This window comes from Ursus arctos, unplaced genomic scaffold (assembly GCF_023065955.2).
Source record: "Ursus arctos isolate Adak ecotype North America unplaced genomic scaffold, UrsArc2.0 scaffold_28, whole genome shotgun sequence".
Taxonomy (NCBI): Eukaryota; Metazoa; Chordata; class Mammalia; order Carnivora; family Ursidae; genus Ursus; species Ursus arctos.
The window spans coordinates 3,483,627-3,500,971 of record NW_026622963.1 but is presented as its reverse complement, the minus strand read 5'-3'; the positions used below and the strand labels follow the sequence as shown (position 1 = coordinate 3,500,971).

The 17,345-nt window shown below is 56.7% G+C and overlaps 2 protein-coding genes across 7 annotated transcripts in view; one reads left to right on the top strand and one right to left on the bottom strand.

Annotated features, from left to right (window-relative positions):
• Positions 1-11,432, top strand: part of AAGAB (alpha and gamma adaptin binding protein) — a 64,532-nt gene extending 53,100 nt beyond the window's left edge. For 2 of the 4 annotated variants that reach the window (XR_008956157.1, XR_008956156.1), the window contains exons 10-12: positions 213-1,961; positions 2,937-3,262; positions 4,270-11,432. Coding sequence is in view for 2 of the 4 variants with exons in the window: in XM_057303817.1 (XP_057159800.1) it covers positions 213-290 (78 nt within the window). In the remaining 2 variants the exon portion in view is untranslated. Of the gene's footprint in view, positions 1-212; positions 1,994-2,936; positions 3,263-4,269 lie in introns of those variants that run through there. The other 2 variants (XM_057303817.1, XM_057303816.1) reach the window with 1 other exon arrangement.
• SMAD3 (SMAD family member 3) overlaps positions 7,503-17,345 on the bottom strand; it is a 114,935-nt gene continuing 105,092 nt past the window's right edge. For all 3 annotated transcript variants that reach the window (XM_026478368.4, XM_057303815.1, XM_048222076.2), the window contains 3 exons: positions 16,593-16,730; positions 14,081-14,225; positions 7,503-11,650 (listed from right to left, as the gene is read on the bottom strand). In XM_026478368.4, coding sequence (XP_026334153.1) covers positions 11,527-11,650; positions 14,081-14,225; positions 16,593-16,730 — 407 coding nt within the window. In that variant the 3' untranslated portion in view covers positions 7,503-11,526. The remainder of the gene's footprint in view (positions 11,651-14,080; positions 14,226-16,592; positions 16,731-17,345) is intronic.

Genomic DNA, 17,345 nt, shown 5'->3' with positions numbered 1-17,345 from the left:
CCGTCGCCTTTGCCTGTAACTCCAATTTTATCCTTAGTATACGTTTCTAGAAGTGGAAGTCCTGGGTCAGGGTGTTCAAGGACTTGGATACATGGGGCTGGAGGGCGGGGTGTAGAATTTTAGGCCTTGATCGGTTCAGCATATTGACTGATTCATGACACAAGCTGCAGGGTAGCTCTTGCCTAAAATGTGTCGCGTGCTTCTCTCCACAGGTGGCCAAAGCCTTCTGGATGGCAATCGGGGGAGACAGAGATGAGATCGAAGGCCTTTCATCTGATGAAGAACACTAAATCACTCGCGCTAGGGTTTGCCTGCCTCAGACACTTCCCTGCTCCACGCAGTTCTGTTTTGCTGAACTTCCCATCATCCCGTTGGCCACCTGACTTAGTTCTAGGGCCGCCTTACTTTAGTTTTTAGTCGGGGATAGTCGGGCTTTTCTCGCTCCCTACCGTGTAAGGGAGCGCGGAGGAGAACGACAGCAAGGAGTGCGAGTTTTTCAAGTCCACTTTTCCTAGGCACGGGAGCGAAATGGGGCTCAGAGGCCTGTGTGATTCGCTGCAGTTGAAGGAGGAGGCCGCCGCGCCATTCCCAGCCCACCTTTTCCGGAGTGTCCGCTGCAGTCCCGCTCCATTACTGTAGATCGGGAGCTGCTGCCACCCTCCCTCAGGCTTCTGGATTTTCTGCTCTCAGGGAGCTTGCCACCCTGAGCTTTGGGGCTTTGGATGGCAGGAAAGGAAGCAGCTGCGGGTTTGGTTTGTGCCGCAGGGTAGGTGGGGCCAGACTCAGTGGCCCTCAGGTTAGTCTGGCCCTAAAAAATGCCTCTGGGCGCTTCATCTGAAGCACCGTCTCAGCTCACACTAGAAACTACTGAGAAACGAAGGCGAACTTTCAGATGATGATAGAGGAGGCTGAGGTGTCCTGCTCTGGTAGGGATAAAACAAACCCATCTACCAAGTTGCTGTTGGGGTGGCGGGGGGGGGGGTTGTGTTTAAGAGAGAGAAACTTCGGAAATTCCCTGTTCTGGGCCATTGAGGCTGTACGGGCTCGTATCTGGAGGCTTTTGCATGAGTCTTACCAGGAGGAAACTCGTCCTCCTTAGAGCTCTTGAGATATCAGAGCTGTGCCGTCACACTTTATACCCTCAGAACCAGGCAGTTTCCCCCTCTTTGTCTCTGGAGCCCAACAGATCCCTGCAACACGGTCACAGTGCAGGGTGGGCGAGCGGGGAAAGGCTGTGCAAGCTTGGCGCTAAAGCTCTGAGGGCCTGGGTGACTTCCAGGGCTGGGAGTGGGGCGGTCGGCTTGAGGGGAGCTGATCCCTGCAGGGAGCGTTTCCAAAGGAGGGTGGGAAATACAGCAAAGAAAAATCCCTGTTTCTGTGTTTGTAGACACTTGGTAATGCGTGCCACGGACCTTCACCGTGCAAGCCACTGCCACGGGCTGGCGGTGCTGGCACACAGGCTGACCACTACTCCTGGCCTAGCGTGGACTGTGAACTCTTTAGGTCACCAGCAGAAACAAGTTTCAGGCCCCTCTGTGCACCCCTTCCAAGCACTGCGGAGGGAATGGCGGAAGGAGGGGAATGCTCCAGGGTCTGGGCCAGGGCAGCCACTGGGAGGGAAGGCCTCAGTGACCGGAGCATTCAGGAAGAGCCATCATCGCAGCAACGTTGGCAGTTATCTTGCTTGGTGACTTTTTCCCCCTTCCTTTTTTATCCCTCTTTTAACTATTCTGACGGTCTTTGAGACTATAGTTGATCACCTGCCATCATTGTTTCTTTGAAGTGACTGCAATAGCTTTTGATTAAGAATGCAAGGGAAGCTAGCTGTGGGGTTGCAAAAGGAAAGGCAGAATGTTCTTCTTAAAACACGAAGGGTTCCAAAAAGTATATCAGGTCACATGGTTAGGGAAGACAGACTGGAAAAAGCTGTGAATGTGATACTGTGGATTAAACAAAGCCAGGTGATTAAAATATGATTTATTTATAAAGTCTACTAATGTGTGTTCTGATTTTGTTGTTTTTTAGTAGGGGATGTGTTGGGGGAAGCCTTACTTCACATTAGGCGTAAATTAGGCCTGACCTGCCTTTGGCTGAAGTCATGATCCCAGGGTCCTGGGATCGAGCCCCGCATCGGGCTCCCAGCTCAGTAGGGAGCCTGCTTCTCCTCCTCCCTCTGCCCGTCCCCCTCCCCCTGCTCGTGCACATGTGTGTGCGCTGTCCTTCTCTCAAGAACAAATAAAACCTTAAAGACCTCAGCTTTCTGGGGCTGTTGGCCCCTTCCAGGGGACATGGGGGATCACAGTGTCCCGTGCTTGTCTACTAAAGGCTCATGTTAAGAAGAGTGGTCATGAGCTAATAGTGCAGTGAAAGTTACATTCTACCCAGGCGCCGGCACAGCTCGGTCGCTTAAATGTTTGACTCTCAATTTCAGCTCAGGTCATGATCTCGGGGTTGTGAGATGAAGCCCCGTGTCAGGCTCTGCACTGGGTGAGGGGCCTGCTTAAGATTTTCTCTCCCTCTGCCCCTCTCCACCCTTCTCCCTCTCAAAAAAAAAAAAGTTACAGTCTATCCGTTGTGACCTATGTACATGCCAACACAAGTTACTATGGACTGTCTGGGATTTAAAGTGGGACTCGGGTTTTTTCCCCTCCAACATTTCTCTGTATAACACAGAGTCGGGCACATAGTAGGCCCTGAATTTTGGCTTCGATTTGCCTATGGTAGTTTGATGAAACTGATGACAGAGTTTGAAGGTCCACGAGTGTCGGAAGGTAGGGAGAGACAAAAATAAACTTTTTTTTCCCCTGAGAAAATCATGTGTTATGTAATAATTTTAGAGTGATGAAGACATAGATATTTTTATAATTTTAAAATATGTTATCCTGCCAGAGTATGAGAAGATTGACAGAACCAGTTTGCTTTCTCTCTATTTATAGAACTTGGCCACATCTAATTCAGAGAAGCAAGAGATTCAGGGACGCTAGACTTGGACGGCTGAGTAATGTGGGATGTGGTTCAAGGACCATCGAGCATGTCAGGCCATCACTGCAGACTGCTTGTAACTCGTGAAATGTGATATATGGCTACCTTCCTGTTCCCCACTGTGGAGAGGTGGGGATAAACGTCTTCACCGCGGCCTGTCGGATTCCCTTCACCTGAGGCCAGACTTGTGACAATGGCCATCGAGAGAGCACGTGGAGTGGCCCTTGCCCTGCACTGGCCTGCCACGGAAAAGCAGTCTTAGAAGAATCACTGTCTAAGGGTAAGCTGAGAGCTCCGTGAACTATTCCGAGTGCTTGCTGATGCAGAGCTAAATTTAGCAAACGTGTCTAGTGCGGCCAGAGATTCTGATTCATTGAACATTCTGATTGATGGAGACAGGGCCTCAGAGAATTGTGTAATGAGCTAGAGTCCTTCACCCCCCCAACCCCAAATTTAAAGTGGTCGAACGATTTAGGTATGGCATTCTGTCACTAAATACCAAATCTTCTTGGAGGACTCCGGGTGGAGAAAGTGAAAAAGCTAGTCACACGTTCTACTTTCACGCAGGCTCGGTGGGAGAACACCCTAACGATGAACTTTCCTGGCACGCGTGTGTCTCCTAGAAGCAGCAGGCCGAACGTGCAGGGCGGAGTTCACGTTCTGACTTAGATTCCGCTTGGGGCTTGGTGTACTGACCCATCCTTGGGTCTCTGGCACCTAAGCTGTTAGAAGGTCTTAGAAATTCTCAGTTTCATAGTTTTGGCACCAGCTGGCTTGTTATTAATATCATGAGTCTTGCTCTTAACATAGATGTCTTTATTCAGAGTTCAGTGTGTGTGTTCGTAGCACTAAAGCCAAGCTCTTCTAGATGAGGAAGCCTCTCGCTTGATTCTGAGGTGTTTCTCTGACGTGCAGAGTGAAGAATTAGGAAGAGAGGTCATGGCAACCACGTGGGCCTTTTGTGGGAACACCACGGAGCCCCAGTCCAGCTTTTAACGATTTGTGCTTCTGCCTTGTTTCCTGTTGGAAAAGTATTGATTCAGAACCTGGACCTCCTGCTTATTACCCCACCTTTAGAACACAGGTTTGGGAAGAAAAGGAATTTTTCCTCTAAAATGCTGTTATAGCTGTATCTATCTGCTGATAGGTCCAAACCCTCTCTCCCCACAGGTACGCATCTGGGAGACATAAACAGGTCACATAAAGCGGTTCACGACCGGCCCCCCTGGTTCTCTCCCGTGAGGGAGGTGACCAGTCATTGCCTCTCCCTTTTCTCTTATCAACCAGGTGGCTTTAATGCTACAAAAATGCGGGCTAAGTGAGGACTGGGGGAGGAGACGGCAGAGTTTAGGAGACCGTCCTCTTCATCGGAAGCCCAGGGACACGCTCTGCACCAATCCTGCGACTCGGGAAACTCTCAGGATGTCATCAGTGGGGAAGTTAGAAGGCTTCAGGGTTGGAGTTGAGGAAAAGCGACCGTAACGTGTAGCTTCACCCAGGTGAGAGCTGAAACTGGATTCGGGGTCCAGCACCGAGTGTGAACCTTCTTGGTGCCAGGCTGTGTCAGGTGTGGCAGAGACGGCAGGGTGGGTAAGGATGCAGCTTCTCTCTGGAAGCTCCTCGTCCAAGCCAGGTGACAGCAGGGGGCAAGCAGGACGAGGCCACAGAGGCGGGGTGCTGGGCAGCAGGGGAGGCGCCGTGACTGGCCTCAGTGGCGGTGGGAGGGAGAGCGCAGAGTGGGCCGGGGAGAGCAGTGCATCTTGGGGCCGCCTTCTCAAACCTGACTCCACGCTGGAGGTCCCTGCAGGGCCCACCCCCAGAGTCTCTGGTTCACTAGGTCCCGAGCGGGGTCTGGGAAAGCATGTTTCGACCAGCCTGGGTGCTTACTGATGCTGCTGGCCGGGGCCCACACTTTGAGACCCACTGACTTCAGGGAAGTGAGGCTTAAATTGAGCCAGGGACTAGGGTATGAATTGGGGCAGAGTGGAGATTGGAGGCAGCGAATTCTCAGTGGAGGTTGCAGCACGGACAGAGGTATGGAGAGAAGGCAAGGGGTTATGTGGGGAGAACCCACACAGGCCAGTTAGAGAAACGCCGGTAAAGAGGGATGGTGTGAATTTGGAGAAAGCCTTGAAATGCTACTTAGTGGAGCCAGTGCCTACTCGGGAGGTAATCGGGGAGCCCGAGGGGTTTGGAGCAGAAGAGGCGTCTAACTGTCATTACGTTTCTGGGAAACGCGGCAGCAGGGGTAGCCAGAGCTAACTGATCAGCACACCTGCCTGGGGAGCTGTGTTGAGAAGGATTCTGAGGCTGAGAACAGACCCAGCGCTGGGATTCGTGGTTTTCACCGTGGGTAGAGAAATGGAATGGTGGTAATGTCAGTGTGTGCCATCCCCGGACTAGAGGGGGACACGATAGGAGGACATTAGCGTAGCTGTGATAACCAGTAATCAGGAACTGATTCGGGTGGCGTTCCTTCAAGCATATGTCAGGACTCCGAGGGTCGCACGGTGGAAGCAGATGTCACAGATACCGCTAAGGTGAAGCCAGCGAGATACAGGCGCCGATTCATTTATTCGGCAGACACTGGTGCCTGGAGAAGGCAGGGGTGCAAGAAGAAGATGTGAACGCTGCTCTCTGGGAACTCAGAGCCTCGAGGGGGAAGCAAACACCGTTCCCACACAGCTGGGCCGACTGGCCATTCACCCGCGGAGGGCTTCCTAGAGGAGGTATCTGACCGGAGTCCCAAAGCGTCGGTGAAAGTGCTCTGGTGACCTGCTGGGGTGTCAGGCAGGCCCAGGGGCAGCGAGCACGGACTGGGGAGGAGGGCTTGTCACGGAGGGGAGGACGTAAGGAACTGCACCGGCTGCTTGCTGCTGGCTTGCAGACTGTAACAGGGAGCTGTGACAGCCCAGGGTTCCCTGATAAAGGCTTCGGGGCTGGTGCTGTGGCCCAGCGGGGGGCATCTAAGGTCGTGCGGGTCACAGGGCAGTGGGGACGATGCCTTTCCAGGAAAGTGGGCAGAGGCCGGGAGCTGTTGGGGAGCTGGTGCGGTTGTCTGGGTGCTAAGGACCTGGAGTACAGGGCAGGGAGCGTGGACAAGCAGGACTGCGTGGACGTGGGGGTGAGGGAGTGTGGGGTGACGTGGCTTCTGGGGCTGTAGGCCAGAGGAGAGGGAGGTGGGCAGTGAGGGCACTGATGAGTTCCACTTCACGATGGCGAGTGTGAGGTGCTGTGGCACGTTCGTGCGCCAGTAGCCGGGAGCTGTTGGATACAAGGTGGAAACTTGGGATTGACGTCTGCGCTATAAATACTGACTTGGGAGTCATTAGCATTAATGTGGCTTGAAATCACGCGGGGAGATGAGGTCACTCAGGAAGGAATGTCAGGAGTGCATACGGTGGTCTGCGAGCACCGCCGGAAGGAGTAGGCGCAAGCCCAAGAAGAAGATTGCATGAGGGGGCCAGGGAGTGCCAGGACAGTCGGGGAGCGGGGCCTTCCCGAAAGGGGGGCTTGGTCAGCGGGGGATGGAGAGCACAGGAGAGAAATGCATCGAACCATTCAAGTCTTGGAGGACGGGGGAGAGGGACTGGGGGCAAGCTACTGATAAAAACTGGGAGTCCCCAAAGAGTGCCGGCTTGAGTGAGGTGGAGGAGGATTCGGGTTGGGGCTCGTGTGGTTTGGATCCCATTTACTAGGCAGCTGGAATTTAAAATTGTGGATCTGAAGGAACAGGTTGGGTTAGAGGTGGGGATTTGAGTCCTTTGCTGAGAAATACTGGTTAAAACCTTGGGGAAGACAAGGACGGGGTGGTAGAACTAAGAATTCTGAAGGTAGGAATTGGATGCAGGCTGTGGGGGCCCAATCTCGAGGTCCAGGGGTGCCACCCCTGTGAAATCGGCCTTCCTCCTCCCAGGGGAGGTGTTTGGGGAGTTCCTTAGCAGGATAATGCCATAGGAGTGGCCCAGCTAAAGGATTATTCTAGCCCCATGCCATCCTCCTCCCCACTCCCCACAAAAAATTATTTAATCTTGTTTCTTAAACCATATTACCTGGGGTCAGTGACGTTTCAGGCAAGTGGTCTCTTTCTCCTTGGGAGTATTCACAGGCATAGTTCTTGGAGCTGCAAAGTGTGAAAACCTCCTTCTCTAGGAATCTAAAGCACGTGCACGGCTGTGGGAGGGTGAATCTGGTGGCACTCATTCCCCCTGGACTGGAAGGCCTCTGACAAGCGATTGGACGCCACATGCCCACGCAGGGACAGCAGCGATGGGACTGGTGCGGTGCTTAGATGGGGGAAGCGAGGGAGAGGCACCTGGTGTGAGATGCCGGACCTTTGCTGTGCTGAGCCTGGGGCTCCTGGTGTCGCTGGGGGCAGGCTGGTACCGCGGGGTACCCCGGGTAAGTGAAAGAGGCTAGGGCACAATGGGGGCTGGAGACATTTCTTAAGCCCCTCGGGGCTCCCTTTAAAATCTTCTCCCCACCCGGCCAAGAAGGGACTGAGCTCCTGGCACAGGAGCTTTTCAATGAAAAGTTTATTAGAAGGGCACTTACAGGGGAAAGAGAGGGAGGACCCAGATCCGTAACAGTAGGGGTACAATGCTTAAACAGGTGCTCTGCTCTTAAGATACAAAAGTTAGAAAAATCTAAAACACTATAAATACATGCTTTTTACAAAGGTATTCGAAGGTCAGGCTGGCCGAGAAGTGAAGGTCGTCAGCATCCTCCACGTTCTGTTCCCCCCACCCGAGAGTCCGGAACGGCCGGCCACGTTGCGACAGCAGCAGGGAGGGGAGTGAGGAAGGGGGTCCTGGCTCCATCCCTCTGGGTGAAGTTCTCCCTGTTCAGAAGGGAGAGGGGCTGGGTTCTGAGGCCCCCTCGGGAAGAGCCTATAGGTGCGAGCTGCCTGTGCACGCTGCCAGCCCGGGGTGGGGTGGGGAGGGGTGCTTCTGGAAGCTGAACCACTGCGCCCTCAGCCAGCAGCGTTCGGAACGGGCGGGGCCCCTGACTCTTCCCAGCCACGGTCCTGGGGAGGAGAGACCTTTCCAACTTTCTTCCAAAAAATTAAATAGTTCTGTCTTGAATGGTTTTAAGAAATTATTACATAAATATAAAAACACCAGAATGCTAGAGTATACATTACTTCGGCATAAAAAAAATCAATTACAGCATCACTGAGAGCGTTTCTCAATCCAGTTTACACGATCGGCGAGTTGGGCTAGCTGTGTTTCTGGAAAGTTGCCTGCGCATCGTCAGTTCCCCACTGCCTGCCACTCTTCCATCAGAGACACCTCCTCTTCGTGTTGGAGCCACAGCCTTTAAACGTGTTTTGCTTTGACACCCCTCAAAAGGATGAGCTCGAAGGGAACATTCATGCCACAAAAAGAAGGCTGGGACAGCGCGGCGGCGTTGCGGCTTTCTTCGAGCGAAGTGCGGACGCATGCAGATCTTGGGGCCAGCTCCCAACTCTGCCACTTAGAGTCCCACAGAGTCCAGAACTAAACTCAGGCCTGCTCTTGCTGCGGGTGACCCCCTTGGAAACCGTCCTGTGCACAGTCCCCAGATTCCTCTTCCTCTTAAGGACGACAGAGAGGGGCCTCAGGGGCCCAGGCCGAAACCCTACCCGCCTTCTCCCCGGACCCCATACGTGCATGCAGGCCATGCGCGCGCTTCTTCAAGCCCTTCCCTGCGGTTTGAGTCAAAGCACTCAGCCCTGGAACAGGGCCAAACTCTAGGAAGCCAAGGGAAGATGGAGAAGAAAACTAAGCACAAGATCCGTGCTACAGCTCATTCCAATACATTACATTAATGATTTAAAAAAAAAAAACCACGGTCAATTAAAAAAACACAGACAACATTAAGGACGATGGGAAAGTCTGCCCGCAGCCTTGCCCTCGTGCGTGTGTGCTTCCTAAGAGAAGAGTCGAAGTCCCCGCTCCTGACTAGGCTTGTCTGAAAATGTCAGGTCGTCTACAGCCCGCCAGGAAGGTGGCCAACTGAGATGATGTTCCAGCACAGGCCTGTGACCCGAAGCCGCTGGGGCAGCTCCGAACCCTGCTGGTGCTGGAAGGACCCAAGTTACTAAATAAAGTTAGGAAGGGGGGGGGGGAGGGAAGGGAAGAGAAGCTGGCTCCTGGGGGATCTCCGGCCCAGGGCTAGCTACTGGGGGGCGGGGAGCCCTGCCAACCACACATGACGTGACGCTTAAAACTGCCCTCCACCCCCGTTTTCTCTTGCCCCCTTCAACTGTCCTTTAAAAAGTTGGACAGGATTTTCAAACTAAGAAAACCAGCTTTGTGACTTAAAGGAAGGTCGCTGGCTGCATGACACAAGCGCCCCCCCTCCGCCCCCCAGCACCACTGTGGCCTTGCTGATGGGCACCACGGCCCCACCTCGAGGTCTGACTTTCTTCCAGAGCTGGACTTACCTACATTTTCCTCTCCCATCCTCTTCCAGGGGTCTAGTCTATCAAGAAGAGGGGCCAAGGAAGCTTTTGGAAAAACACAAAACTAAAACTTCCTGCCTCCTAGGAGGAGCCCTCAGCTGAGCATCAGGGGCGCCGAGACGCCATCCACGCGCAGCCACCGGATGGCCCGGACTGTGCTGTACCTGAAGCTGGTCCCCGAGGAACCGGGGACAGCTGTGCGCCGTAGGCAGGCCTCAGAGGAGCAGGAGGCAGATGGAGAAGGCAGGCCCTCGGAAATCGCTGCCCTGGCTTCGGCGGAGGCCGCAGCGGACTACGCCCAGCACGCGTCTCAGCCCCGACCAGGAGCGGGCGCGCACATCCAGGAGGGTCAGACGGCGTCCTGGACGCGGCAGCCCCCAGGCGAACTCCGGACCCGCGTATCGGACCCTCTCGGGAAGAGGGGTGCTGTGGTGTCTCTGGATTCCGGGTCAACGGCCCCGCGAAAAGACCAGCGTAGGGCTGGTAAGGTGCTCCTCCTGTCTCCTGCTGTGTCCTCGGGGAGCCTGGAGAGCAGCTCTCCTCCCTGGAAGCCGTCAGGCGAGAGCTGCAGACGCCTGAGGACCCTGCCGGAGAGGCCCCGGGAAGCCCCCAGCGTCTCCGGGCGGCATCGGGAGCGGCGTCACGTTTGAGATTTACACCCGCCAGGAGACACTGTCTTCCGTCCACCTGGTAAGACAGGACTTCCATAGGAAATCCCTTCACTTCTCCTGGTAGAAATGCGCGCCAGAAGACGGGCTAAAGTCAGCTCGTACAAACAGCAACGAGGAGTGAAGTCCCGGCGGCAGGGAGTGCTCGCTGTGCACTGCAGCAGGCCGGCTGGAGAGGCGGGCTTTTTTCCAGTTGAAATAACCTAGAAGCGTTTCCCCGCGCCTTGCCACCGGGACCAGTTCTGCAGTAGAGCTGCCCAAGGTGTCACCGATGATCTCCGCCGGGAGCGCCGTCCTCTCACGTCCCCAGGGGAGACGGCAGACCTCTGCGCACCCAGCCTCCAGTCGTCAAAGGTGTAAAAAATTTTAATAGCCCTTTTCATTTGCCCGTGTTGGCCTGAGATTTTTCCCTTCTGGTGAATTTGCTTCTGTTCATTTCAGCTTCCAGAAGCACTGGCAGGTGTCTTCTCAACAAACCCTGGAAAAGCTTCACCTTGAGAGGTTGCTGGGCCCCCCACGCTGGTTTCCCAGCCAGTGTGCCAACCCGGGATTCTTTTTTAATATAAACATTTAAATGAGCATACGCTAAAGCTCATTTAATTAATGCAACTGACTATGTAAACCAGGAGAGCCGGCTGCAGACGACTGGAGACCCCCGCACCGGGGAGCCGCCTCCCGCCGCCCGTGCCTGCTGCACGGGGTTCAAATCTCTGAGGTTCACGCGAGGAGAGAAACGGCACGATGCGGGAGCCTGAGCCTCCGCAGGCCTCCCAGCCGCTCAGAGCAAGAAAGGACCCATCTGAGAGAAGGTGTCTCACCGACTGTCCCCGCTGTCCCCGGGTACGTGTTCGAACACAGCGACTCCGTGTGCTCCGAGAGGACAGGGGATGGGCTTGCCCCCCCCCCCACGTCAGTCCGGCTCCCGGGGTGCAGGCTCTGCTGGCGGGCTGGGGCTCAGGTGACGCGGCTGTCAGAAGCGCCGGAGGGCGCGGCCTGAGGTTCGCTCCCGCCCCTGCAGGCTCTACCCTACCTAGAACGGCCACGGGGCGTTCCACGCGCCGTCCGGAACCGAGGGCCGTTTCCTGATGGACGCTGGCATCCCAGGTTGCGGTCATTGAAACAGAAGCGGGCTGGGAGGAGGGGCAGGTGGGGAGCTGGTGCCTGTCTGCTCAGGCGGCCAGAGCAGAAGCCCCTGCTTGCCCTTCGCACGGGGGCCAGAGGGCACGTGTATTCGGCAGACACAGCTGTTCATAAAATCCATCTCTGGGTTCGCGTGTTTTGGAAAACAGGTTGGTGCCGCTTTGACTGAGGGAGAAAAATTCCTTCTTCATTGACAATAGTGAGTTGAGTTCCGATTTCTCCACCTCCTATGCGGCCTTTTCCCCCCAAGCCCGCCCTCCCCCCACCCTCCCCCTTTCACACCCAATGTCTCTAAGACACACTGGAACAGCGGATGCTCGGGGAGCCCATCTGGGTGAGGACCTTGTCAAGCCACTGCAAAGGCCCATTCAGGTGCAGCTCGATCCAGCAGGGGGTGCTGGTCACGGTCTGTCTCCTGCAAGACATAGGGAGAGGGGTGGGGTGGGAGACTTCAAAAATGGCCAGGACACACATTATAAGTCAGAACACCTTTTCCTGCTTTGGTGAGAGTCTTCTCCCCAGAGCCAGAGAGAGGTCCGTGGCACCCCGCTCTAGAAGTCCCGCTAGCTTGCTCAGACTGCCAGGCCACACTCCTCCAACCAGGAAGCGCCTTGAGTGAATCAGGTTCTCTTGCTGGGGAAGGAGATAGCCCTTCAAGGGTTAAACATGGGAGGTAAATCCCAGGGTATCCCTCTTGTCCACCCGTTTCTGTGACAGCGCCCCCCCCCCCCCCCCCCCCCCCAGTGAAGAACTTCCAGCCTGAGCAGAGGTCTCCTTGGGTCCCATCTCCAGCCCCAGGTCCCGTCCCGGCAGGCCATGATGACGTGTGTCTGTCTGATGGAGGGGTGTTTTTTGCAAAGCACCGACAGAGTCCACATGCCATCAGTTCCCAATGTGCTGATATAATTCCCATCTATGGCCTTATTTTGGAAAATCTTACGAGCAGAGCGAGCCATGGAACAATTACTGGAAAAAACCAAGGCACACCACACGTTTCTTTTCCCCAAAGCACTTTGTCTAAATTCAGGCTGGTTGATGACGCAGCCCGCAGGCGAGCTCCCAGAGGCCTCCAGTGAGCAAAGGCTATCTGCTGAGGCCGGAGGTGCCGGTGCCAGCTGGAGGTGAGAGGCCTGGGCCCAGGGCCCTCCCCGCTTTGGGCCATCTCACAGGAGGGATGAAACCTTACTCTCTTTGGCCCAAGAGGCAGAAGGAGGGCAAGACTGTTCTGGGAAGGGGCCACACCCACCCGTTAGGCCGCTCTGCGGGGCTGCCAGGTGGCAGTGACGTGGTGGGCCGCACAGGACCCGGCGGGCTGGCAGCATGTCCCGCGTGGTGACACAGTGCCCCCGGGGGAAGGCTTTTGCCACTTAGGGGCCTCTTCTCAGCACTGGGGCTGGAGGGCCATGGTGCTGTGCCAGCTTGAGGGCTGCTAGCTTGAGGCCCCTGCCCTCCTTGCTTGGCCTGTCTCGAGATGGGCTTATGGACCCTGGGGTGCCTCTCTGACCTGTGGTGACTGACTGCAGTCCTCTGGACTAAAGCCTGGGTGTAGGAAGAGCAAAAGGACCTCTCTCGGGCTCTTTTCCATTAGGGTCCATCTAAGTATTTCCCTTCCCCACTATAAGAAAAATATTAATTTTATAACCTTTCACTTTGGTCCCATAAATGATTTCAGCCACGGCCAAAAGGTGGGCTAAAATCTCTCGTGGGCTGGGCCTTCGGGCCTGGGCTCATCTCAGGCCGTCATAACTGGGCTGTAAGGTCTCCTGGGAGGCCTGACCACTTTGATTTCTCAGTTGGTCACTCACCCTGGATTTCACAGAGACCCCCCCCCCCCCCGACCAGGGTGCTGTGTTTCCTGGCCCTGTGGGGCAGACACACAGAACAGCAGCTAAAATACGGTAAATAGAAGAGGGCTTTACGGACCGAAATCCTCTGATGAGAATCTGACTTTCCATAAGTCATGCTCATCTGGGTTTCATTACAAACAGTGGCCCAGAGCCAATACTGAAATGGGTTTGGCCTGGGTGCAGAATGACTACAAAACAAAATGGATTCCAAACATCTGGAAAACTGAAGAGAAGGGGGGAGTCACTTGCAAGGCGCTGGCCCCGGCTGACGTGTGGGCACCTCTGTGTCTGCCGCGGGGGCCGGGGGGGCACACGGCCTGGCCCTTGCACAGTCCTGTCTAGGTGTGGAAAGAAAAGGGACTGGATTCGCTAAGCCCAAACCAGAATGTTCTGAGAGACTCAACAGAACAAGCCAGGTAGACCCGACCAGTGCTACGTTTAAACCAATACCTGAAATTCTGAAAAAAACTCCTTTCTTAGCAAGTAAACTCTGTTCCTCTGTGACTACCCAAATCTTCTCTTCTCCCATCTGCCTCTCGGTTTTAATACCCGAGATCCTCAGGGTCACCGGAGTCAGAGGCGGAGCCCCAGAGGAGGAAAGAACAACAGGATGGAGACTCAGCTCCCTGGAGAGGGTCGTCCTGAAACCATCTGCCCAAAACGAACAACGAGGCAGTAGCCAAGAGGCACATTTCTAGGCTCAGCTTTTCCACCAACGATGTGACTTCAGGCAACTCGCTCTCCCTCCCTGGGCCTCGGTCCCCCCGTCCGCGCACCGGGGGCGATGCCAGCGGCCCCGCCCAGGGTGGTGTGTTTAGGGCGCCTGAGAAACTGACGTGCCCGGCTCCGCCTCAGCCGGTGCGGCTCGGGCCCTCCTGGCCCGCCGGGCCCCGGCCTCTGGTCCTGGCTCCCTAGCTCCTCTCGAGGGGAGGGGGGGCTGCTCTGCTGTCTGAGTCCCGTGCGGTCGGGGCCCCCTGACCCGCGGCGCCGGGCCTGACCTGTACTCTGCGCCCCAGCCCTTGACAAAGCTCATGCGGATGGTGCACATGCGGGTCAGCTGGTAGACCGCCTCGAAGCCCTGGTTCACCGACTGCGCCAGGAGGGCGGCAAACTCCTGGTTGTTGAAGATCTTCAGGTTGCACCCTGCCAAGAGAACACAAACAGCGCTCGTGGGGACGGAGGCCTGCGTGTCCCGTGCCCCCCTCCTGGCCGAAGCCACCCCTGGGTCTTGCAGAACGGCATCCCTCACCCGGCTCAAGGGGCGCCCAGTTACTCCGTGCGCCAGCCCCACGCTCCGCACTCAGCACCACGCTGGGGACAGGCCCCCTCGGCCCCGGCCCTCGAAGCCGTCCCCACCTTAGTGGAGAGGTGCGGCTGACACGCGGGTGGATGAGACACCGGCCTGTAAGCCCGAGCTCCCGGAGCCAGGGAATGCTGAGGAGATGGTAAAGTAGGCCAGCAAGAGAGAGGGTTTGGAGAGGTGGGCCTCGTCCTGGGCAAGAGGGCCAGGACAGGACTCCAGGGACCAGAGAGAGAAGGTACCCAAGCCAGAATGCCCATGGCTGACCAGCCCCGGGACCAGGAGCCCTTAACAGTAGACGGAGGGAGCGCCGGTAGGAAGGCTCCTCAGCCTGCCGCTCCAACAGAAGGCTCCGTGGAGGGTCCCAGGGTACCTTCCACCCAGGCTTCCCCGGGGAATCTACGAGAGATCGGGGCCTTTGGGCACAGGGCTGGGTCAGGGTGACATTTGCAGCAAAGTGGGGATGTGTGTCTAACTCTCCATGCAGTGAAACTAGAGCCAGGCCCAAATACGGTTTCTAATAAGTCTCCTGCAGTCCTACCGCCTGAGTGCCAGGAATGTGTCAGTCAGAAAAATAAAGACAACAGCACATGCTGGAAACACCCAAAAGGTGAGCTAAGGTGACGTGTATTAACAGGCCAACACTGGACTCCCGATCTAGCTGTGTGACTCTGGGCCGGTCACTTTCTCTTCGTAAGCCTGGGTCTCCTTTGTAAAATGAGAGCCTGGCCTCGGAGGTCCTCCCGGCTCTGATAGTCCACGAACTACCAAACCGCACCACAGCCAACTCAGCCCTCACCGAAACGATGGGGAGGGGAGGGGAAGGGAGTGGCCACGACGCCAGGAATACAACTGAGCTTCCGGTTCTCATTTTCTCCAAGGGGAAGTGTGGTGACACGGGGCAGCAAGTGGGCTCTGGCTCCCAGCCGAGCCAAGAAGCAGAGGGGCACTAGACGGGGCGGCCACACGGTCCAAGGCTCATCCCGGCTCAGCCACTCACCAGCTGTGTGCCTTTGGGCAGGTGGCTTAACCTCTCTGAACTTTCTCCTCACGTGAGGAGCCAGGATAATTGGAGAGGACCGAGAGCAAAGCCATAGATGTCCTCTGTGAACGCAAGCACACGATGTGCGGGGAACGTAGAGCGCTGTTCTTTCAGACCCGCGTTCTGAAGCTGACCGTGCCCAAAGCCCATCACTCGGCTGTCGTCCGCTACTGAGACGAGGAAACACGTGCCACACACAGTACCAGCGGGTCACACCCACACTCCACCAGCAGCATGGCCGGGGCTGCATGCCTGTGAGAAGTGGGCTCGGGCCAGGGCGCTCGGCCTTGGGTTTCTAAGTCCAGAGGCCCGGATGGGACCTGTCTCTGCCCGTGTTGCTGCGCAGCCGTGGCCCTATCCAAGCCATCCCCCGGGGTACAGCCTGACACCCTGTCTTGGAGGACAGGTGGGAGTCATCAGCTCCGCTCTGAAAACCCACAAGAGCTCCCCAGAATAAAAGCAGAACTTCCTCACGTCCTTCTGCGGCCTGGCCCCAGCATGCTTTCTAAACATTTCCTGTCTCTTACGTGGCATCTCCAGCCAGAGCGCCACCTGTATGTGCCCTACCCTCCGTCACCCCCGGGCTTTGGCCTGTATCGTTCCCCTGCTTGGAAAGCCCTCAAGGTCCCCACCCCACCGTCACCCTGTGCTGAACGCCAGCCAGCGTTCAAGGCCTGCGTGCCTTCTCCACGATTCCCTAACCCATCCTGACAGTTTAACGAGTTTTCCTCCCTGGCTCCGAGAGCATCTCATCTGCGCGGCTAGCTCGGTGCTTCGTACCCTTCCTCGTATTACAGCCATCTGTGGCTTTGTCTTGTACGCTCAGCTGCTCCGTAAGGTCTGTGGGGACAGCAGCAGGGCCTCCCGGAGCCCTCCGTCTCCCTCAAGCACCTGGCACGGCGCCTACACGCCGAGCGAGTCTGCGGCATGAAGGAAGAACGCGTCCTGCCCGAGCCCCGAGTTGCGCAGCGACCCAGGGACCAGAGGCAGAGCCATCAGAGGCTGCGTCCGCTCCCCGGAGGGTCAAGGAGAGCACAGGAGGGCGGTGGGCCCAGCAGCAGCCCAAGGGCAGCCCCTCCGGGTTGGCCATACACTCGCGGCCGCGAAGGAAAGAGAAACTCCGGCGTCAGGGGCGCGCGCCAGGCCGGGGTGGGGGGAGAGCTCGTACCTGGCGGGATCTTGCAGACGGTGGCCGGGTGCCAGCCGTAGCGCTGGTTACAGTTGGGCGACTGGACGAAGATGGCGCTGTCGCTGAGACACTCGGCGAAGACCTCGCCTCCGATGTAGTACAGCCGCACGCCGCGCCCTAGAGAGAGCCGTGTCAGCCGCGCCGGGCTCGGGCCGACGCTCGCGGGGACGCAGGGTGGCCTCTGCAGCCGGCCGTGCCGCAGGACCCGGAGCGCAAGCTGAAACCGCACGGGGGACCTGGGGCAGGGGGTGGCACACGACGAGGGCAGAGGGCACGGGCTAAGTCTCCACGAACAGCCTCTGCCACGGGCGAGCCGTCGGCCACCATCAAGTTACTCAGCCTCTGAGCCTCCGCTTCTGCGTGTGGAAGATGGGGCGATGACGACACGTGCCTCTCCGCTAAGCGTGAGCCGCGCTACGGCCGCCGCTACACAAATCCGTTCGGCGGACCTGCGGAGCTCCTCCGGAGGCGGCAGACGTCCCAGGGGCCCTTCAGGACCGGCATGGCTTAATGCCACCCCCTGTACCTTCTCCCCTCCTGCATTTTTCTAAAAATTCCATAGGCTTATATCATTCACTTTTCCTCCATCTCTTAAATCCATTCCAGATGGACAGAAATTATTTTTAAATTGGCTCTGCAACCCGAGCAAGCAGTTACGTCAACACTCTGACAGTGAGTTCTCTCAGCCAGGGGATGTTCTCTTCTCCTGCACGGGAAGGCCTCTGTTGCTGC